The 19874-nt window shown below is 52.0% G+C and overlaps 1 protein-coding gene and 1 long non-coding RNA gene across 4 annotated transcripts; one reads left to right on the forward strand and one right to left on the reverse strand.

The window, feature by feature from the left end:
* Nucleotides 1–1402: 1402 nt before the first annotated feature.
* ARHGEF15 (Rho guanine nucleotide exchange factor 15) lies at nucleotides 1403–13816 on the reverse strand. 3 transcript variants are annotated; one of them, XR_015147912.1, is made up of 16 exons: nucleotides 13116–13157; nucleotides 10933–11600; nucleotides 10230–10562; nucleotides 9952–10006; nucleotides 8856–8914; nucleotides 8541–8752; nucleotides 8275–8435; nucleotides 7959–8111; nucleotides 7701–7830; nucleotides 5772–6012; nucleotides 5562–5654; nucleotides 5321–5481; nucleotides 5072–5224; nucleotides 4671–4753; nucleotides 4456–4560; nucleotides 1403–3542 (listed from the first exon to the last, which is right to left on the reverse strand). XR_015147912.1 is itself a non-coding variant. In XM_086359016.1 (16 exons), the coding sequence occupies exons 2-16, from the start codon at nucleotides 11549–11551 to the stop codon at nucleotides 3391–3393; spliced, it is 2544 nt and encodes an 847-aa protein (XP_086215142.1). In that variant the 5' UTR covers nucleotides 11552–11600; nucleotides 13681–13816; the 3' UTR covers nucleotides 1403–3390. The 3 variants fall into 3 exon arrangements, 2 of the variants coding, with proteins under 2 accessions (XP_086215142.1, XP_086215143.1); XM_086359016.1 differs by lacking the exon at nucleotides 13116–13157 and adding an exon at nucleotides 13681–13816 and having other exon boundaries at nucleotides 5772–5846; XM_086359017.1 differs by having other exon boundaries at nucleotides 5772–5846.
* On the forward strand, nucleotides 12505–19259 carry LOC147352068 (uncharacterized). Its single transcript, XR_015147913.1, has 2 exons — nucleotides 12505–12718; nucleotides 17796–19259. It is a non-coding gene; the product is annotated as an uncharacterized LOC147352068 (long non-coding RNA).
* The last annotated feature ends 615 nt before the right edge of the window (nucleotides 19260–19874 follow it).

The raw sequence follows: 19874 nt of genomic DNA on the forward strand, positions 1-19874 counted from the left end.
CCGCAGCCCACCAGGTTCCGCCATCCCTGGGATTCTCCAGGCAAGAACATTGGAGTGTGTTGCCATTTCCTTCTCCAATGCACGAAAGTGAAAAGTGAAAGTGAAGTCGCTCAGTCGTGTCCGACTCTTAGCGACCCCATGGACTGCAGCCTACCAGGCTCCTCTGTCCATGGGAGTCTCCAGGCAAGAATACTGGAGTGAGGTGCTATTGCCTTCTCCCAGGATGCCCCTAGCCAGGCAGTAAGCCTCTCTACCACCTGGGTGTTTGTAGCCATGCCTGGAATGTCAGTCAAGGCAGCACTGAGAGAGACTTCTCCTCCCATGGGCCTTCCTACAGGAAACAGGACAGTCCCCTCCCCTCCTGTCTTTTCAGTCTCTTTGGAACATGTGGTTATATTTTCATTCTTTCACGTCCCCCAATTTATTTATTTGGCTGTGCCAGGTCTCAGTTATGGCATTTGGAGGAGGAAATAGTAACCCACTCCAGTATTCTTGTTTTAAAAATCCCATGGACAGAGAAGCCTAGTAGACTGAAGTCCAAAGGGCCACAAAGAGTTGGACAGGACTGAGTGACTGAGCACACAGCACGCTGGGATCTCTAGTTGTAGCATGTAAGATCTAGTTCCCTGAACAGAGATCAAACCCAAAGCCCCTTGCATTGGGAGCTCCGAGTCTTAGCCATAATGCAATTCCCCAAAAAACTCTTAACTGATTTCCGTCTTTCCATTGTCCCAATATCAGAATCTCTGGCTTGGAGCCTGGAGGTTTCCTTAAATGGCAGGATTCGGGAAGGGACTGAGGATTTGGGAGGGAACATATATGTGGGATACATGTGCAGCTTTTCATGCCTCTGGATGTGTCTGTGTGTCTCTGAGTATCAGAGGACGAGGGGAGTTTCTGTGGAGTGACACCCCACCCCAGCCCCCAGGAAACTTGTTAGCATGTAGGTCAGTTCCCTCCCCATGACCACTGCCTTCTCTTCCTGGACTTCAGCCCTTTGTTGCCACCCCTACAGTGTTATTTGCTCAGATCTTCCCAGATGCTTCCTTCTTGTTATTTGGGTCTCAGTTTAACATCATCTCCTCCAGGCTCTTCCCCAAAGCCACACACATACACACACACATGCATACACACACACATGCACACACACACACACACACACACACACACACACACACTACTCTGTATCATAGCCTTTTTTGCATTTTCTTCAAAGTAATCACTTCTATCTGATCTTATCTTAGTTATTAAATTGTTTACTTAGCAACTTCCCCAGAATGTAAGCTCCTTAAGGGCAAGGTCCTTGTCTTTTTCATCTCTGTATCCTCAGATCCTAGAAGAGTGCCTAGCTCATAGAAGGCACTCAATGAACAGATGTAGAAATGAATTAAACACAGAGATGTGTGGCTGCTCAGTAAAGGACATTTATTGCTGACTGATTGCCTTTTGTGTTCTTCACTTGCCCAAGTCCCAGCTATATCTGGCTCTACCTGTCCTTTTCCCAACCTGCAGCTCCCTGCTCCAGCACCTGAAACTCTCCCACCACCATACTGTCCAAGATCCCTCGGAAGCTATGAGCATCAGCACATTCAGGCCTTGCACCTGCTCTCCAAGCCCCAGTTCCCAGCAGAGCTGACCCCTGCTCTCAAAAAATACCTTTTCAACCAGCTCTGCTCCCCCTAATAGAGTCACATTTAGAAACCACTCCTGCTTTAAAAACTTGGTCCCCCAGAAAGCCTCAACACAGCTCCACCAATATTTCTTGACAGTGATGACTCAGTGGGTAAAGAATCCATCTGCAATGCAGGAGACATAGGAGACACAGGTTTGATCCCTGGGTTGGGAAGATCCCCTGGAGAAGAAAATGACAACCCACTCCAGTATTCTTGCCTGGAAAATCCCATGGACAGAGGAGCCTGGCAGGCTACAGTGAGTTGCAAAAAGTTGGACACGACTAAGTGACTAAGCATGGCATGGCATCTCATATGCCAGGCACTGTGCTGGGTCAATCTCCAAAGTCATGGACAAGCCAAATGCCAGTACCTTTCTCCCTCTGGATCCCTCAGAGTTCTTGCACTCTCTTGTGAAGGGCATGGCAGTTTATGTCCCAGGCAAGTTGCCATGCGTGAGCTGAAGGGAAGGAGTGATGCCATTTGCCCGCAATTGTCTGCTCTGCTCTGTCTGTCCCTCACTTCCTCCTCTGGCATCGTGCCAGTTTCTCATCTGTAAGCAGATGCTCTGGGTGGGGTTAGGCAGCAACACTGGCTCTCTGTTCTCTCCCACTGCTTGGGCCAGTCTTTCTGTGAAAGGATCATGATGAAGGCAAGAAAGCCCTAGAGGCTCAGTTGGCTCAAGAGCCACAGCTGAAGCTCACCCAAACCTGGGGCCCAGAGTCAGTCTGAAGCCTGAGGCTGAGGCTGGATGGCTGGTTATGGTTCAGGCTGGATGGTCTGCAAGTAGGGATTATGGGGGCCAAACTTTGGGCAAGGAGAAGGGCCTACAAACTTCAGGAGGCCTCAGACCCCAGCTACTGGCCATCTTCAGTCCTTCAGACTCCTCTGCAAGGCTGCTTGGTGTCTCTGGCCTCCAAGAGACCCAGAACCCAGAACTCTCTCATCCCCAGCTCTGGCCTCTTGCTACCAAGCCATACCCAGCACATTTGCCTCTGGAGCTCAGACCTAGTGTCTTTTTGAGGAGACTAATGGGAAAAATGAGGGGTGAGGGAAGAAATACAGCACTCAGTTATCTGGCAAGGAGGCAAAACCATACACACCATGTTCCAAAAAATCACCCTCCTTAATACATATACAGACATATGCACACACACAGATTCTCTGAGACATACTCTGGATTCTTCTAGAAGAGAGGAAGTGGCTTAAGAGGATACAGGAGGCACCTCAGGAATGGAATCTAATACTTCCCAGACTCGAAAGACAAGACAGTGATTGCTATAGCACCAAGCAGGGTTCCTATTGGTCTCTTGGGCCCAGATCACCATCTGGACGTATCCCTGCTATTGGCTATTTGATCCTAGGACTTTATCTCAAATGCAGCCCTCTTTTAACTGCCTTGACCTAGAATCCTCTTCTTTGGCTGTGAGCATAGCAGGGATACTCACTGGCCAGAGGCTCACCACCTACTGTCCGCTCTGCACTAAGCCTCTGCCTCCACTGGCAACCCACTCAAGCCATCTTCATTCTCCCTCCTGCGTGGGCTCAGACGGCCCTGTTTTCATTGGCTGCCCAGTCTTGAAGCTCAGTCCCTATTGGTTGCCACTGAGGTAGCGTTTCCACTGACAGCGAATCCAGTGCATGGATGGGCTTTGTTCTCTCTGTGTCAGGCTGCCAGCTGTCCTGACTTGCGCTGCTCCCCTCCACACACCATCATGCATTAGGGTGGGGGGGCATCGGGGGCGCCTGAAGACGGCCCAACAGCCTCCAGGAGTCTCTGGTGCTGACGAAGGTGCTTCCTCCTTTCATGTTCCCCTGTGACTTCACACACCAACTGGGCAGGGAAGGCTCCAGGAAGCCCTTTCAGCCAGCCTAAAAAAGAAGACACAAGGGCCTAAGTGGGTCCAGGGCAGAGGGCAGGTCGGGGGGCAGGGGGACGGGAAGGGAGGCCCAGTGGGGTCTAATGCCTGAGGGCCGTGGCAGGTGTGGGAATTAGTGGAAAAGCCTTGGAGCATTGGAGGCCATTACAGGTGGATGTGACAGCAGCATCAGAGAGAGGTGGGGTCCCTCCCATAAAGCCCTGCGTTGACTGCTCATCTCACTCAGAGTGACAGCCAGAGTTTTTACAGGAACCTATGAGGACCCTCGTGACCTGATTCCAGTTACCCCTATGACCTCATCTGCTTCTCTCTCCTTTCCTCACTCCCTCTTGTCACACTGGCTTTCTTACCGCTCGTCAAACACACTGGCCTGACTCCTGCATCCCTTTGGGACACTCCTACACCAGACACCATGTGCCTAAATTCTTTCACCAAGCCACTGTCCACAGGGTGCCTGTGAGATCCGCCTCACCCTCTCTACTTACTGTTTGTTTGTTTATTTATTTGGCTACAGAGGGGTTTAGTTGCACCATGAGAACTCTTAGTTCCAGCATATGGGATCTATTTCCCTGACTAGGGATTGAGCCCAGGCCCCCTGCATTGGGAGTGCAGCATCTTAACGACCAATCTACCAGGGAAGTCCCTTGACCTCCCTGTTTAAACGTGTAACCCTACCCAACCTGGAGACTCTTAACCTCCTTGACTCTGCTTCACCTTTGATTTTCCACAGCACTTTTCCCCTTATTTATCTTGTTTGTTCTTTATAGTTTTACCTCTACTTGAATGTATAGTATAGCAGGGCAAGGATATCTGCGTGTCTGGTACACAGTGCTGAGAACAGTGAGTGGTATCTCATAAATGCTGAATAAATATTTATTGAATGAATGAATAAAAGAATCTCTCACCTTCAGGGTTCTTGTGAAGGTGCTTGGGGGGAGCCCTGGACTCCACATTTCGTCCCTCTGTCTTGGTGGGTGTGGAAGGCTCCGAACAGAGTTCCTGGGAACAGTCTGGTTGGGGTGGGTGACATCACAGTGGGATCCAGGCTCTTTTTAGCTTCTCCCCCATATTCCTTGAAGACTCCCTTCTCCTTCCCTCCTCCCCTCTTGGGGACACTCACCACAGTCCTCATAGACAGTGTCTGCAGAGCAGGGAAGGGGGCCTGGGGTAGGGAAGGCGCCCAGCCAGCGCTGCATGTCTGATCTGGTGAGAACATAGGGAAGGGGTCACCTTTGGCCCAGGAGATCCTCCTGGGGGTTAGCCAGGGGCTTCGGAGGAGAGACTTTGTGGGGAGGGTGGTGGACTCTGAGAGGTCAGGTAAGGGTCAGGAGTGGGTCCCCCAGGGTGTTTTCTTTTTCGGTGGCACCTGCTGGATCTTAGTTCCCTGACCAGAGATTGAACCTGTGCCCCCTGCAGTGGAAGCATGGAGTTTCAACCACTGGACCACCAGGGAAACACACACACACACACACACACACACACACCCTGCCCAGAGTGTTTTCTGAAGGAGACACAACTCACAGGGATGAAGCTTGGAGTAGCCGGTGTGTGGGGCGGCCCTGGTGGTTGCTGAGAAGAGAGAGGCGGAACGTAGGGGGGCCAGATGGGTCTGGGACCTGCTGGGCCTGGACCAGGGAGCGATGGGCATAATCCAGAACCTGTAGCCGCTGTCCACTGCCCAGGGAAGAGGAGGTTCAGAGGGAGAGCAGAGGTCTAGCTGGACTCCTCCTCCCCACCCCTGCCTGGGCTCCCTCCCTCCCTGGGACCCACCTCTTGGGCTGAGTGATGAGCAGCAGGTCACTGAAGAGCAGCAGGCAGAGGGGGGTGAAGCGGGGGCGCGAGGCAAAGAGCACGCCTCCCCTCCTGCACCCCAACTCTGTCAGTTCCCCCTGCAACTCCAGGCGCCTGGACCAGGAGACCAGGGGCAGGGCCTGTGAAGAAGCAGGGAGGAGATTCTGACCTCACAGCACCATGGGGAAAGGGAAGCCCGGAGCCTGGGCGGGGGGCTAACCTTGACTTTGTGGAAGCGCAGCCTCTGCGTGAGCCGGATCAGCTCCTCTGTCTGTTTCATGCGTCCGACCTCGGCACTGCACCGCTCAATGATCTGGGTAAGGGAAGCTGAATCACCCACCCTTCCCACCGCCTACACCCATCTCACCCCCTCCACCCATCCCTCCCTCCCACCTCCTCACCTCCCCTAGCCCCAGCATCCCCCTCCCACCTTACTGACAGCACCTAGGGCCTTCTGGGCATTCTCCTGGCGGCTGGACCCCTCCTCTGTCTGACGCAGGATATTCTGGGGACAAAGTTCAGTTCAGTTCAGTTGCTCAGTTCAGTTGTGTCCGACTCTTTGCGACCCCATGAACCACAGCACGCCGGGCCTCCCTGTCCATCACCAACTCCTGGAGTCCACCCAAACCCATGTCCATTGAGTCGGTGATGCCATCCAACCATCTCATCCTCTGTCGGGAACAAAGAGGAAGGGTAATTGGACCCCTGCTCTGCAGCCCTGGGATTCAGAGGGGTTGCAACTCAGAGGACCCCACTTGGCTTGGCATTTTGGGGTTCACAGGGCTGGGGCACTAGCCTCGCCATTCATTGTCTGCATAACCCTGAGCAACTCACATTACCTCTCCTCTCTTAGTTTCCCCATCTGTAAAATGGGGATAATTTCTACTGACCAAATCAATAGCATTGTGAGAATTCAATAAGGAAATCTATATAAAGTACTTAGCATAGTCTTTGGGACATAGTAAATGCTGAAAAGAAGGTTGCTATTATTTTAATAATTATTAACCACAACTATTATTATATTAGAGGGCTTCCTGATAGCTCAGTTGGTAAAGAACTGCCTGAAATATGGGAAACCTGGGTTCAATCCCTGGGTTGGGAAGATCCCCTGAAGAAGGGAAAGGCTTCCCACTCCAGTATTCGGGCCTGTGTCCCAGAGTTGGACATGACTAAGCGACAAAAAAATAATTAGTAGAAGCAACATAGCATGGAATTAAGAGTACCTGGATTTGAAGTTTGTATCCATCAATTATTGAATATTATCTGTATGACGTGTGGCAAGTTATTTAACCTCTTTGAGCCTCAGTTTCCTTATCTATAAAGTGGGATCGACAATAGTTCCTAGCCTCACACAGTCATTAGTAAGGTTAAACAGGTGTGTAGCACTTAGAACATCTAGAAAAGACACTCAAGAGTTGCTTAGCTATTATGATTAGAGCCATCCTCCTGATCATAATTATGCTGTTGTTGTCTACACTGGGGATATATAAGGTGGTGCGTGTGAGCTCAGTCACGTCCAACTCTTTGCAACCCATGGACTGTGGCCCACCAGGCTCCTCTGTCCATGGGATTATCCCAGCAAGAATACTGGAGTAGGTTGCCATTTCCTCCTCCAGGGGATCTTCCTGACCCAGGGATTAAACCCATGTCTCCTGCATTGGCAAGGGGATTGCTTACCACTGAGCCAGCAGGGCAGCTCCTATATAAAGCTGAATAAGACATTAAGACACTGGAAACATAACTGAGGGCTCTTCACCCTGAGATCCCCACATTGGTTCAGGGAGAATTTTCTTCTCTACAGTAGAAGAGTGTTTCTCACCACTTTTTTCAGCATCACCCCTCTAAGGAGCCTATTTAGACATTGCCCCACCCCCCACCATGAAATTTTAATACCATTGATACACTGTATATCTATTTAGGTACTCTGGCCTTTCGGAGTACCACAACCAGTGGAATATTTAACATGTTTTTACCCCTCAAAGGAGGAGTTTCTGCCTCCTTGGAGTCAAAGATATGGCCTGAGAAGACCTCAAAAACCACTCACCACATTCACCCTGAGACCTGGAGAGAGAAAAGGGGGCATGCCCAGAGTGGCTCAGCCAGTTAGCAGCAGAGCTAAGACCAGAACTCAGGTCTCTAGCCAGAGGCTCTTCTCCTGCACCAGACCACTTCCTGAAACGTTTGGGTAACTCCAGATAGGGCTTGGGGGTAGGGAGTGTCCTAGATGGAGGGCCCCCGATTTTGAGTCCTAACTTAGGGGTTTGCTGTGTTCCTGGTGGGGCGGGAAATGGTGATGGCGGGGCAGGAGGCCCCATCAGGGCTGGTGGGGCCAAAAAGGGCCCAGGCCAGGACGCGGTACCTGCAGCAGCATGCGGAGCCGCGTGATGCGCTGAAAGGGCAGGAGCAGGAAGGAGGGCAGCGGGAGGCGCTGGCACTTGGGAAGGCTCTGCAGCCGCCGCAGCTCCGCGGAGAAGCGAACGTTCGTGTCCCTACGGAGGCAGGAGCAGGCTGGCGTCTGGTTGGAAACCCTAATCACCCGCGACCTGCCCCGGCCTGGACCCTGCCCCTGTACCCCGGCTTCCTCCCGCACGGGTGACCCTTCCACTACTACACTCACATCAGGCGGCTGTAGGTCTCCTCCTGATACTGCTGGTTCCGCACATAGTCCACGTACACGGAGAAAGGCCCCACGGCATGCGCGTGCACCACGTCGCACAGGTCACGGATGTGGGGGGAAGCGCGCACCCGGGACAGTAACTTCCCCAGAAAACTGCGGGAGTGGGGAACACGCACTGGAGGCGGGGCAGAGAGCCTGGGGTGCCCACCGCCCCACCCCCCGACTTCTGGAGGGAAGGCCCCCGAGACAGAGCTGAGAAGCCGTGCTTTCCCCCTACCCCAGGCTTGCCCAGCAGAAAGGTGGGGACCCCACTGACCGCTCACTGACTCCCTGGACTCGCTGCACGTTGGAGAAGAGGGTGTGGTGATCCCGGGGGGTGAGTGTGTCCCGGAGCGCCTGGCTCAGCACGAAGGTGTCGGTCAGCAGCCGCAGGGAGCGCAGGTACGAAGCCTCCGATGTCACCACCTCGAACAGGCTCTAAGGAGGATGCGCAGGGTGCGAATGGAAAGCCCAGCTCCCAGCCCAGGCCTGGGGCCCAGGCTCCTCCCCTCCGCGCCCCGCACCGAGCCCAGGGACGCCCACCTCCTGCATCCGCCGCTCCTGGGCACTCAGGGTGTCCAGGAGGCCGCTGGCTCGCACAGCCGGAAGCTCCTGCCACAGCGTGTTTCGAGGGCCCGGGGGACGGGCGAAGGTGGGAGCTTCCCCAGCGTTTGCTGAAGCCGGACCCCCATCCTCACCGACCCCCCACAGCTCCTCTGACAGCACGGCTGCGCGGTAGGTCTGGTAAAGCGGTTCTGGAGAGCAGACAGGCACATCAGGGAAGTCCCGTGCCCCACCTAGCCGGTCCGCGCTGCTAGCTGGGTCTCAGCAGGCACCCCGGGGTCCAGCAGCCCTCACCATCCTGCAGGGGCAGCTCCCAGTTCTGCTCCTTCAGCTCCTCCAGCTCCTCTTCCTCCCTGTGGAAAGAGAAAGGGATGGAGTTCCTCAAAACACAGCTATTCACATGATACTGTGCAGGGGTACACAACCGACGTCCAGGTCGTATGTAGGGACCCTAGCCAAACCCCAGCTTGTTTTATGTGCCTGTGGTATGTGAGGCCCTAAGCTGGCCCGTCCATTCCTGTTATCTCAACCTCTGGACACTGTACACTTGTAGCCTCCATCTCCAGGGCTTTCATGGAAGGACCACTGTCTGGAATGTCCTGTATGTGCCTCAGTGCAACTTAGCTCAGCTGTTACACCTCCCCCCACTCTGTTCTGGTCATCAGCACCACCGCACACCCATTCACCCAAAGTGAAAACCCAGGAGACTAAACTCCAGTAAATGCTGAATAAATTGATGGTCTCAGATTAACTCTGATGATGGTGGTGAAAGAACTGATGGGCCCAGGTAACACAGGAGAAATGTTCCTGGTTGCCACATGGATTTGTGGACAACAATTTCAATAGAGGCTCAAAGTGGGGCAACTAAAATGACTTAGTATGGGCCTGACTCTTCACCAGTATCAGACCCCAGCCACTTATTAAGTATTTGGTATGTTTACCCCAATTTCACAGGTGAGGAGGCTGAGACCCAGAAAGGTTAAGTGAATGTTTGAGGTCACATAGCTGATAAGGGACAAAGCTGGGGTTAGAAACTGGGGCTGCTTGTCCCTAGAGGCCCAGCTGTTCTTCACTCGATGCTTGGGGTGGGATTTAGGTGGACCCAAAGTTTAGTCTGGGCTTCCCAGGTGGCACTAGTGGTAAAGAACTGCATGCCAGTGCAGGAGACTTAAAGAGACTCGGGTTCCATCCCTGAGTTGGGAAGATCCCCTGGAGGAGAGCGTGGCAACCCACTCCAGTATTCTTGCCTGGAGACTCCCATGGACAGAGGAGCCTGGCAGGCTTCCGGGTCACAATAGTCAGACCCGACTGAAGTGACTTAGCGCACACACACACACACACACACAAAGTTTAGTCTGTTTTCAGGAAGGAGTATCTAGGTGTTCAGTACCTGCCCTCCGTGGTGGCTGGAGAATCATTCTGAGGAGCACCATCAGGACTGTCCCCTAAGAGAGAACCCAGAGTGAAGAATCACCAGCCCAGGACTCCTGACCCCAGCCCAGCAAAGACTGTTACTATAGAAACTACAACTGTCAGCTCCGGAGCAGCAGCTGGTGGAGGAACAAGAAGCCCAGGGCTTGTCGGGGGTTGTAGTGAGTTGGTGTTTAGAACGCTACATCTCCACCCAGTCTCTTCCCAGCCCTGAGGCCCATCCCTCGGGCCCTGTACCTCTTTGGATTCCATCTTCAGAGGGCGGATCGAGATCAGGCTGTGGGGGCTCCCCAGAGATGGTGATGTCCTGTCTGATCCGAGTTGGTTTAGGGGGTTTGAGGGGTGGCAGGAGTTTGCGCTCAGCAGTGGAGCGGTAGGATGTGAGGACGACTGGGGGGTGGCTGAGGCTTGAAGGGCTGGGGCGGGAGCGGGAGGCCCGCAGTGGGGAGGCCCGGCAAGGGACCCTGGGGCCATCCTCATAGCCCCCCACTGGCACCCATCGGAGCTCCAGGCCAGGCCGGCCCACGTGGCAGACACAGGGGCAGCAGGGAGGGCAGGCCAGCCCAGCACCTGTGGGAGACAGGGGCCTCCTTAGGACAGCCCCCCTCCCCAGGCCTCCTCCCTCCCCTTAACCTGTGCAGCAGCAGGAACTAGAGGTCAGTGCTAGGCATCTCTCACCTTCAGGCTCTCTTCAAAGCTCCAGAAGTATTAAAACCAGATTTTCAAAGTATGGAATCCATTTTTTAAAAAGTAGCCTCTTAAAGTACCCAATCTAAGGAACTTGCCTGGCAGTTTAGTGTTAGGACTCTGCACTTCCAATGCTGGAGGCATGGGTTCGATCCCTGGTTACACCCCCAGGGTGTAACTCCACCCCTCCAAAAAAAATCGTAAAGCCCTGAGAATGAAAAAGAGGAGCTGGATTGAGCCCAGCCCAGCTTACCTGGAGTGCCGTTCTCCTGGGACCCGCTCCCAGTGAGGTTGCCCTGGGGAGTCTCTCTCTCCCCATTCACATCCACTCCCCCTGGGGGACTTGGCTCCAGGGTGTCCGCAGCCTGGACTCTGCCTTCAGTCCCCCATTCGAACTTGCCAGCCAGTCTGCGCACAGTGCCTGGGGCCGAGGCAGAGCCATCCTGGTCGGGGACCTGGGTCGTGGGGAGCAGGGGCAGAGCCATGCGGGGTGACCCAGAGGGTTTGGGTGGGGGTACTGGAGACCGGGGAGTAGTCTCTGGGGAGATGGAGCGCCGGGACACTGGGCTGGGGGTGTCGGAAGAGTCTGGAAAAGAGTCTGGAAAAGTCTGGGAGTCGAGGCTGGCTTTAGAAGCTGATGGGGGCAGAAGGGCGGGGGGCTTGAGAGATGGGGCTGGGGGCTCCCAGAACATGGGGGTGCACATGGGGCTTGGTGCCTCATTGGCGGTGAGGGGAGATTCTTGTGGAGAGGAGCCGTTGTGGTGGGGCCCTGGGGACTGGGTAGCCCTGGCGCGAGAAGGGGGGCGGGGGCGGATGATCCGAGGGGGCTTCTGGGTGGGGGGTGTTGCTTCCGGAAGAGACTGGGCTGACATCTTCCTCTGAGCTCTTCCAAGGAGTGGGGTACACTGCTGGAGTCATCCCCTGAGGAAGAGGGGGCAGAAAGAGAGACCCTTAGTGCCCTTTGCGTCCCCCACGCTCCTGCGTGAGTAGACCAAGACCTTTGAGCAGAATGTCTGCAGGCAAATGAGCTGAGATTTTAGGCTCAGGAGTAGAGGTGGGGGCACTTCCTCTCTTCCCTCCCCATTTCCACTGTCTTTTCTCATAACCTCTCAATCCTCCTTATTCCATTTCCTGAGAACTCTGAAACCCCACCCCCACACCCCCCAGCCTCCATCTCACTCCATCTTTTGACCTCTGCTGTCACAATCAGGCCAGAGGAGACAGAGGCCAGAGTGTGGGCACCTGGATAGAGACCCAAGTTGGGAGAGGACTGGATCAGCAAGGGAAATAGGGCATGCAGTAAGTGTCTATCTCAGGAACTGTGTTCCGTGTCTGTGTGTTGTGAACTTTTGTGTGTGTGGTTTAAGCATGGACATGGCATGTGTGCGCTGCTGCTGCTGCTATTAATATATGAACTGGGTGTTGGATGCTGTGTTTCAGGAGCGTATCTGTTGGGACTTCCCTGACCATCCGGTGTCTAACACTCCACACTCCCCGTACAGGGGGCCCCTGTTCGATACCTGATCAGGAAATTAGATCCTGCATGCCTCAGCTAAGAGTTTGTGTGCCGTAACTTAAGAGCTCAATCTGGCCCAAATAAATATTTGGAAAAAAAAAAAAGTGTGTCTATCGTATGCGGTACAAAGTGGGAGAGTGGGGTACACAGTGTGTGGGGTGAGATGGGGGTGTTTGGCGTGTGTTCTGTGCTTTCTCTGTGGGGCATATGTGCTGTGTGTGCCTGGGCCACATCACAGCTTCCCTGCTCCAGTGGGCCCTCCGCCCCCCATTTCCCAGTTCCTCTCTCCGGACTCTCCCTTTCCGGATTATTTTTAGTCTCCTTTTCCTGCCATGAAGATTCCTGGAGCCTCTGACCCCAGGAGACCAGGAGGCCCCGGGCATGGTCTCTCCTGCCCCATCCTCATCCCTGTCTGCCTCCTTGCTCCCCACCTGGTCCCAGAGAGAGGCCCCAGTGGGTAGAAGCCTGGATCCTGCCAGGATGCCCAGAGTGTGGTGAGGAAGGAGATCAGATCAGACTGAAGGTGAGGACCACTTGGGCAAGATGCTGGGGCATGGGCTCGCTTCCTCCTGTAAGCCTGAGAAGGCTGAAGGGTCACAGCGGGAAGACCTGCGCCCCCACATTCCCTGTGGAGTCAGCAGGAGAGTCAGGTCCCTCTAAGCCCCAGATTGGTTTCTGAGAAATGATGCGGGGTGGGGGCTGGGGGCTGTAGACCGTGAGTCTCGCGGCTCAATGGCCTCTGTGTTCTGGCAGGAAGCTCCTTAGGTGACCCAGGCAGTAGCCTCGCCAGCTGGCCAGCTCCTCCCCAGCCTTGCCCCCTCCGGGATCCCTGCCCCCCTCAGGTATCAGCCCTTACTTCCTTCCCCCACCCCCCACTCAGGCCTCTCTCAGGGACCCAGGTACTCGGCCCAAGCACTCACCCTCAAGTCCTCTCCACTCTCGGTCACCTCCCGGGGCTGAGTGAGTAGGAGCAGGAAACAGGAATCGGATCCTCCTCCCAACCGGACACCCCCCCCCAACCACAGCACACTCCACATGCGCACACTGGGGCTCTGGAAGATGTGAGGGACCCCGAATGCCAGGTTTCCAAGGATAACAGAGTCTGTGGAAAGGATGAACCTCAGGCATGGAGAGTGGACTGTTGTGTATGCGCATGTTCTGTCCTGGGTCCACATTGCTGCATGGACAGGGGGTTCGTGGGGGCCCAGGCTGGACAGGGGTGGGGTCAGGATGGGGTGACCACGGCCCAGGCTGGGCTGGAGGTAGAGCATGGGCTCCAGACACCCCTGGGTCGCTGTGGTGTGGTGTGGTGTGTCTCCTGACAGCGTGTCTGACCGTCTCTCCCACACCTTACGAGACAGCCCATCCCTTCAGTATCCAGCCTGTCTCCTTGGTGTGAGCCAGCCCATCATTTCACACCACGGAACCCCATCCCTACCCCAGTCGCCCCCTCCCTAACTCTGCAGTAGCGCTCCCTGAATTTACCTTTATCTCTTTGGAAGCAGTTTCTATTTTCAGCCTGTCCTGCCTGCCCCTTGGAGCAAGGAATGTGAGGCCGGGTCTCTGAGTGTGTCTGTTCCTGTGTTTCTGGGGCGGGAACTGTGGGCCCAGATTCAGATCTCTGCAAAGGAAGCCAGTTCTCAGCCCCACCCAGCCATTGTGTTGGGAGAGTGTGTGTGTGTAAAGGAGGAAGAAGGTGGCACATGCAGATGTGGGACTTAGTGGGGAGGTCTTGGTATTCCCCAGGTGGGTATGCCCTTGGCTGGGCCCCCTGCCTGCTCCCCATTCTCAGTCTCTGTCTCTCAAGGTCCCAGCCCCATGACTCTCCAGGTCCCACTGGGAGGTTTTGCTGTTGATTGGCTGGGAGTCAGTACCCCTGGGAGGGTGGGCGGGGGTGGAGGAGATCCCCTCTCACCTGTAATTTGCTTTGTGATTGAAGAGTTCCCAGGCCTCCGTGTCTGTCATAAGAACAGCTGACGGGGTGGAATGAGCCACATCCCACCCTGGGAAGATGGGAAGATGGGAGTGGGAGGAAGAGGCAGGGAGGGCAGTGAGGAACTCTGGCGGTCTTTGCCCACACCCAGGTGCCTGCTTTTGCCACACACACACATACACAAACGCAGGACCAGGGATCCAACTTTCCAACACATACACACATACCCAGAACCAGATTTCCAACCTCCCAACACACACACACACACACACACACACACACACCAAGACCAGACATCCAACCTCCCAGCCCTCACCTCTAGATGCTTGCCGGGTTCCAGGAAAAGGAAACCTCTACAAGAGTGCCTCAGAGACCCTATCGAGAAAGCTAAATGCACATGTGCAGCCAAACAAATCCTGCTTTCTGTTTTCACTAAAATAGGAATGTCTTTATTAGGTTTGCAACTTCAACATTTAAAGATAACTGAATGGCAGGGGAGGTGTGGATTCCTTGGTAGTCCACTGGTTAGCACTCTGTGCTTTCAGTGCTGGGGCCTGGGTTCAATCCCTGGTTGGGGAACTAAGAGACTGCAAGCTGTATGGCACGGCCAAAAAATAATAACAACTGAGAATTCCCTGGCAGTCCAGTGCCTAACAGTGGTCCAGTGGCTAGGACTCTGTGCTTTCACTGTCGAGAATGCAGTTTCAATCCCTGGTTGGGGAATTAAGTTCCCATAAGCCACATGTGGGCAGGAATCCCTTAGAAGAAATGGAGTAGCCATAATGGTCAACAAAAGAGTCCGAAATGCAGTACTTGGATGCAGTCTCAAAAATGACAAAATGATCTCTGTTCATTTCCAAGGCGAACCATTCAATATCACTGTAATCCAAGCCTATGCCCCAGCCAGTAACGCTGAAGAAGCTGAAGTTGAACGGTTCTATGAAGACCTACAAGACCTTTTAGAACTAACACCCCCAAAAGATGTCCTTTTCATTATAGGGGACTGGAATGCAAAAGTAGGAAGTCAAGAAACACCTGCAGTAACAGGCAACTTTGGCCTTGGAGTACGGAATGAAGCAGGGCAAAGGCTAATAGAGTGTTGCCAAGAGAACGCACTGCTCATAGCAAACACCCTCTTCTAACAACACAAGAGAAGACTCTACACGTGGATATCACCAGATGGTCAACACCAAAATCAGATTGATTATATTCTTTGCAGCCAAAGATGGAGAAGCTCTATACAGTCAGCAAAAACAAGACCAGGAACTGACTATGGCTCAGATCATGAACTCTTTATTGCCAAATTCAGACTTAAATTGAAGAAAGTAGGGAAAACCACTAGACCATTCAGGTATGACCTAAGTCAAATCCCTTCTGATTATACAGTGGAAGTGAGAAATAGATTTAAGGGCCTAGATCTGATAGAGTGCCTGATGAACTATGGATGGAGGTTCATGACATTGTACAGGAGACAGGGATCAAGACCATCCCCATGGAAAAGAAATGCAAGAAAGCAAAATGGCTGTCTGAGGAGGCCTTACAAATAGCTGTGAAAAGAAGAGAAGCGAAAAGCAAAGGAGAAAAGGAAAGATATAAGCGTCTGAATGCGGAGTTCCAAAGAATAGCAAGGAGAGATAAGAAAGCCTTGCTCAGCGATCAATGCAAAAAAATAGAGGAAAACAACAGAATGGGAAAGACTAGAGATCTCTTCAAGAAAGTTAGAGACACCAAGGGAACATTTCATGCAAAGATGGGCTCAATAAAGGACAGAAATGGTATGGACCTAACAGAAGCAGAAGATATTAAGAAGAGGTGGCAAGAATACACAGAAGAACTGTACAAAAAAGATCTTCACGACCCAGATAATCACAATGGTGTGATCACTGACCTAGAGCCAGACATCCTGGAATGTGAAGTCAAGTGGGCCTTAGAAAGCATCACTATGAAAAAAAAAGAAAGCATCACTACGAACAAAGCTAGTAGAGGTGATGGAATTCCAGTTGAGCTATTTCACATCCTGAAAGATGATGCTGTGAAAGTGCTGCACTCAATATGGCAGCAAATTTGGAGAACTCAGCAGTGGCCACAGGACTGGAAAAGGTCAGTTTTCATTCCAATCCCAAAGAAAGGCAATGCCAAAGAATGCTCAAACTACCGCACAATTGCACTCATCTCACACGCTAGTAAAGTAATGCTCAAAATTCTCCAAGCCAGGCTTCAGCAATACGTGAACCGTGAACTTCCAGATGTTCAAGCTGGTTTTAGAAAAGGCAGAGGAACCAGAGATCAAATTGCCAACATCCACTGGATCATGGAAAAAGCAAGAGAGTTCCAGAAAAACATCTATTTATGCTTTATTGATTATGCCAAAGCCTTTGACTATGTGGATCACAATAAACTGTGGAACATTCTGAAAGAGATGGGAATACCAGACCACCTGACCTGCCTCTTGTGAAACCTATATCAGGTCAGGAAGCAACAGTTAGAACTGGACATGGAACGACAAACTGGTTCCAAACAGGAAAAGGAGTACATCAAGGCTGTATATTGTCACCCTGCTTATTTAACTTATATGCAGAGTATATCATGAGAAACGCTGGGCTGGAAGAAGCACAAACTGGAATCAAGATTGTTGGCAGAAATATCAATAACCTCAGATATGTAGATGAAACCACCCTTATGGCAGAAAGTGAAGAGGAACTAAAAAGCCTCTTGATGAAAGTGAAAGAGGGGAGTGAAAAAGTTGGCTTAAAGCTCAACATTCAAAAAACGAAGATCATGGCATCTGGTCCCATCATTTCATGGGAAATAGATGGGGAAACAGTGGAAACAGTGTCAGACTTTATTTTGGGGGGCTCCAAAATCAGAGCAGATGGTGATTGCAGCCTTGAAATTAAAAGACGCTTACTCCTTGGAAGGAAAGTTATGACCAACCTAGATAGCATATTGAAAAGCACAGACATTACTTTGCCAACAAAGGTCCATCTAGTCAAGGCTATGGTTTTTCCAGTGGTCGTGTGTGGATGTGAGAGTTGGACTATAAAGAAAGCTGAGCGCCAAAGAATTGATGCTTTTGAACTGTGGTGTTGGAGAAGACTCTTGAGAGTCCCTTGGACTGCAAGGAGATCCAACCACTCCATCCTAAAGGAGATCAGTCCTGGGTGTTCATTGGAAGGACTGATGCTGAAGCTGAAACTCCCAATACTTTGGCTACCTCATGCAAAGAGTTGACTCATTGGAAAAGACTCTGATGCTGGGAGGGATTGGGGGCAGGAGGAGAAGGGGACGACAGAGGATGAGATGGCTGGATGGCATCACCGACATTACCCAGGACATGAGTCTGGGTAAGCTCCAGGAGTTGGTGATGGACAGGGAGGCCTGGTGTGCTGCAATTCCTGGGGTCACAAAGAGTCGGACACAACTGAGTGACTGAACTGAATTGAACTGAAGCCACACAGAGAGGCCAAAAAGAAAAATAGAAAACCCAAAAGCACTGGTTGTTAGCTACAAACGTGTTGGCACTTGGTATTACCTGAATTGCCCCAGGTCTGTGTGAGGATGTAAGCAGAAAAAGAGGAATTATGTGGGCTGGCCTACCTGTGGACTTTTACCTGGTCTTCCTGGCTTTCCTGAGCTTATTTCCTTGTCCTCTCTCTATCCTTTTCAGAGACCCACCTGGAGGCTTTTCACGTGCCCACCTGTTGGGGAGAGACTTCCCGTACTCCTGAAGGCAAGCCAGCGTGTTTTGGGAAACTCAAGTTCCCTGGAGCTACAATGAGGATGTAGCACTCGTGACAAACAGATTCCATTGGGTCCCCTGCTCAAAGCAGCCAGAAGGATGAAAAGTATGACTTATGCCCCAAAAGTCAAAGTGTTAGTCGCTTAGTCATGTCTGACTCTTTCCAGGCTCCTCTGTCCACGGAATTCTCTAGACAAGAATCCTGGAGTGGGTAGCCATTTCTTTCTCTAGGGGATCTTCCTGACCCAGGAATCAAACCTGGGTTTCCTGCATTGCAGGCAGATTCTTTACCTTCTGAGCCACCAGGGAAGCCCTCATCTCATTCCAAAAAGAAACTGAGTTCTGAAAAATCATGCTTTGTCATGTGTGCCACATTATTTTTGCACAAACACATTTTATGTATCGTACAAATGTTTTTGCAAAGGCACCGAAGGTTTTATTATGATGATAAATTCTTCCACAACAAGCAAAAGTTTTCTATTTTTCCATCTTCCAAAGGTGCCAGCATAGTTTCAATACTGTTTTCTGCCTTCTTCTAGCATTGCTTCATCACTATTTGCCATGTTACTACACAGTCTGTGTAACCGTATTTTTTCCTGGAATGTAATGTTGTACCAACTAGATTTTGCCATCCTGGTAACAACAGTAAAGTCTCCTGGGAAAATCTTCATTCCTCCACCCCACTCCATGTGGTTCCGGTGGGACAGCCAACACCAGCAGCCTCCTCCTGGCCACTGGAGTCAGATTCAATCAATTACAGGATTCCATTCCTCTGACCACAGAGACTGGCCCAGGAATGGGCTACTCACTCATGCCGGGACAGCCTCCTGCCCTAGATCTCTGAGAAAGGACAGCTTTCTTTCTTTCAAGGTCACAAAGCAGGAATACAAAGAGTCAGGAGCCATCTGCATCTTGGCCTCCCTTCTCCTGGCCAATAGTGGAAGAGAATGAAACTCACACAGGAGAGAAGCAGACAGAGGCAAGAGATGGAGAGGGCCTGCCAGCATCACTTAAGGCCCTTGCACTGCCCAGCTTCCAGAACCACTGAATTCTCTTTTGTGCTTAAGCTAGTTTGAGCTGGGTTTCTGTCACTTACTGCTGAAAGAATCTTAAATGCTTCAATTTATTCTTGAGTGCAGGGCATTTGGACAGCTTCCAGTTTTTGCCATTACAATGAATGCTGCAGTAAACATCTTTGTGAAAAACAAAAATACTTTCAATTTAAAAATGATTAAGGAACATCCCCAGGTGGCCTAGTGGTTGGCATTCCAGGCTTTCACTGCTGTGGCCAGGGTTCAATCCCCGATAGGGGAACTGAGGTTGTGCAAGCCGTGCAGCGAGGCCAAGAAATAAATGGAAATTAAAAAAAATAAAAATGAAACTTCAACGTGATTGGTCTTGATTTTGCCCAAAGATTCTTTTCTGGGAGGCTAGAGGAATCCTTAGATCTTTCTCTTTCACCCCTTTATTAAACCTCCACATCAGACGGCCTTGACCCTCCTTCAGTCCTCCTTACGTCACTCACCTGGCTGTTAAGAAAGGGTTCATGGAGGAGAGGCACTTAGACTATTCCTTAAAAATCAGGTAGAGTTTGGCCAGGCTAAGAGGCAAGGCATATGCATGCTAAATTGCTTCATATGGACTGTAGCCCGCTAAGCTCCTCTGTCCATGGGGATTCTCTAGGCAAGAATACTGGAGTGGGTTGCCATGCCCTCCTGCAGGGGATCTTGCAAGGCATGGGTGACCATTTGGGGAGATGGCGGAAGTACAGGCACAGTGAAGAGGGAAGTAGGCCTATCTGGAGAACCATGAAAGGGAATCTTAGCTGATATGGAAAAAGGGGTGTGGGGCAGGAGGAACACACAGAGGCCACCCTGCAGGCAACCAGACAGGCCTGAACAGGCACTGAGGCTTCTGATCAGGTAGGGGAGTGGACAGCAAGAGTTTTAATCAGTTCCCCACCCATTCCCCCCTCTTCTGGCACCAGCACCAAGTTTCCTTTTAGGG

The sequence above is a fragment of the Bos grunniens genome, chromosome 19 (assembly GCF_055505025.1).
Source record: "Bos grunniens cultivar Pamir isolate PY7600 chromosome 19, Bosgru_T2T1.0, whole genome shotgun sequence".
Classification (NCBI taxonomy): domain Eukaryota; kingdom Metazoa; phylum Chordata; class Mammalia; order Artiodactyla; family Bovidae; genus Bos; species Bos grunniens.

Bases quoted from the DNA above. Each gene is read 5' to 3' on its own strand.
- ARHGEF15 (XM_086359016.1), bottom strand. From the start codon at position 11,551: ATGTCAGCCCAGTCTCTTCCGGAAGCAACACCCCCCACCCAGAAGCCC. The intron at 8,436-8,540 runs GTGGGCGTCCCT...CATCCTCCTTAG, and splicing joins AGGAGCGGCGGATGCAGGAG to AGCCTGTTCGAGGTGGTGAC. The intron at 4,561-4,670 runs GTGAGTGTCCCC...CACCCCAACCAG, and splicing joins CACTGTCTATGAGGACTGTG to ACTGTTCCCAGGAACTCTGT.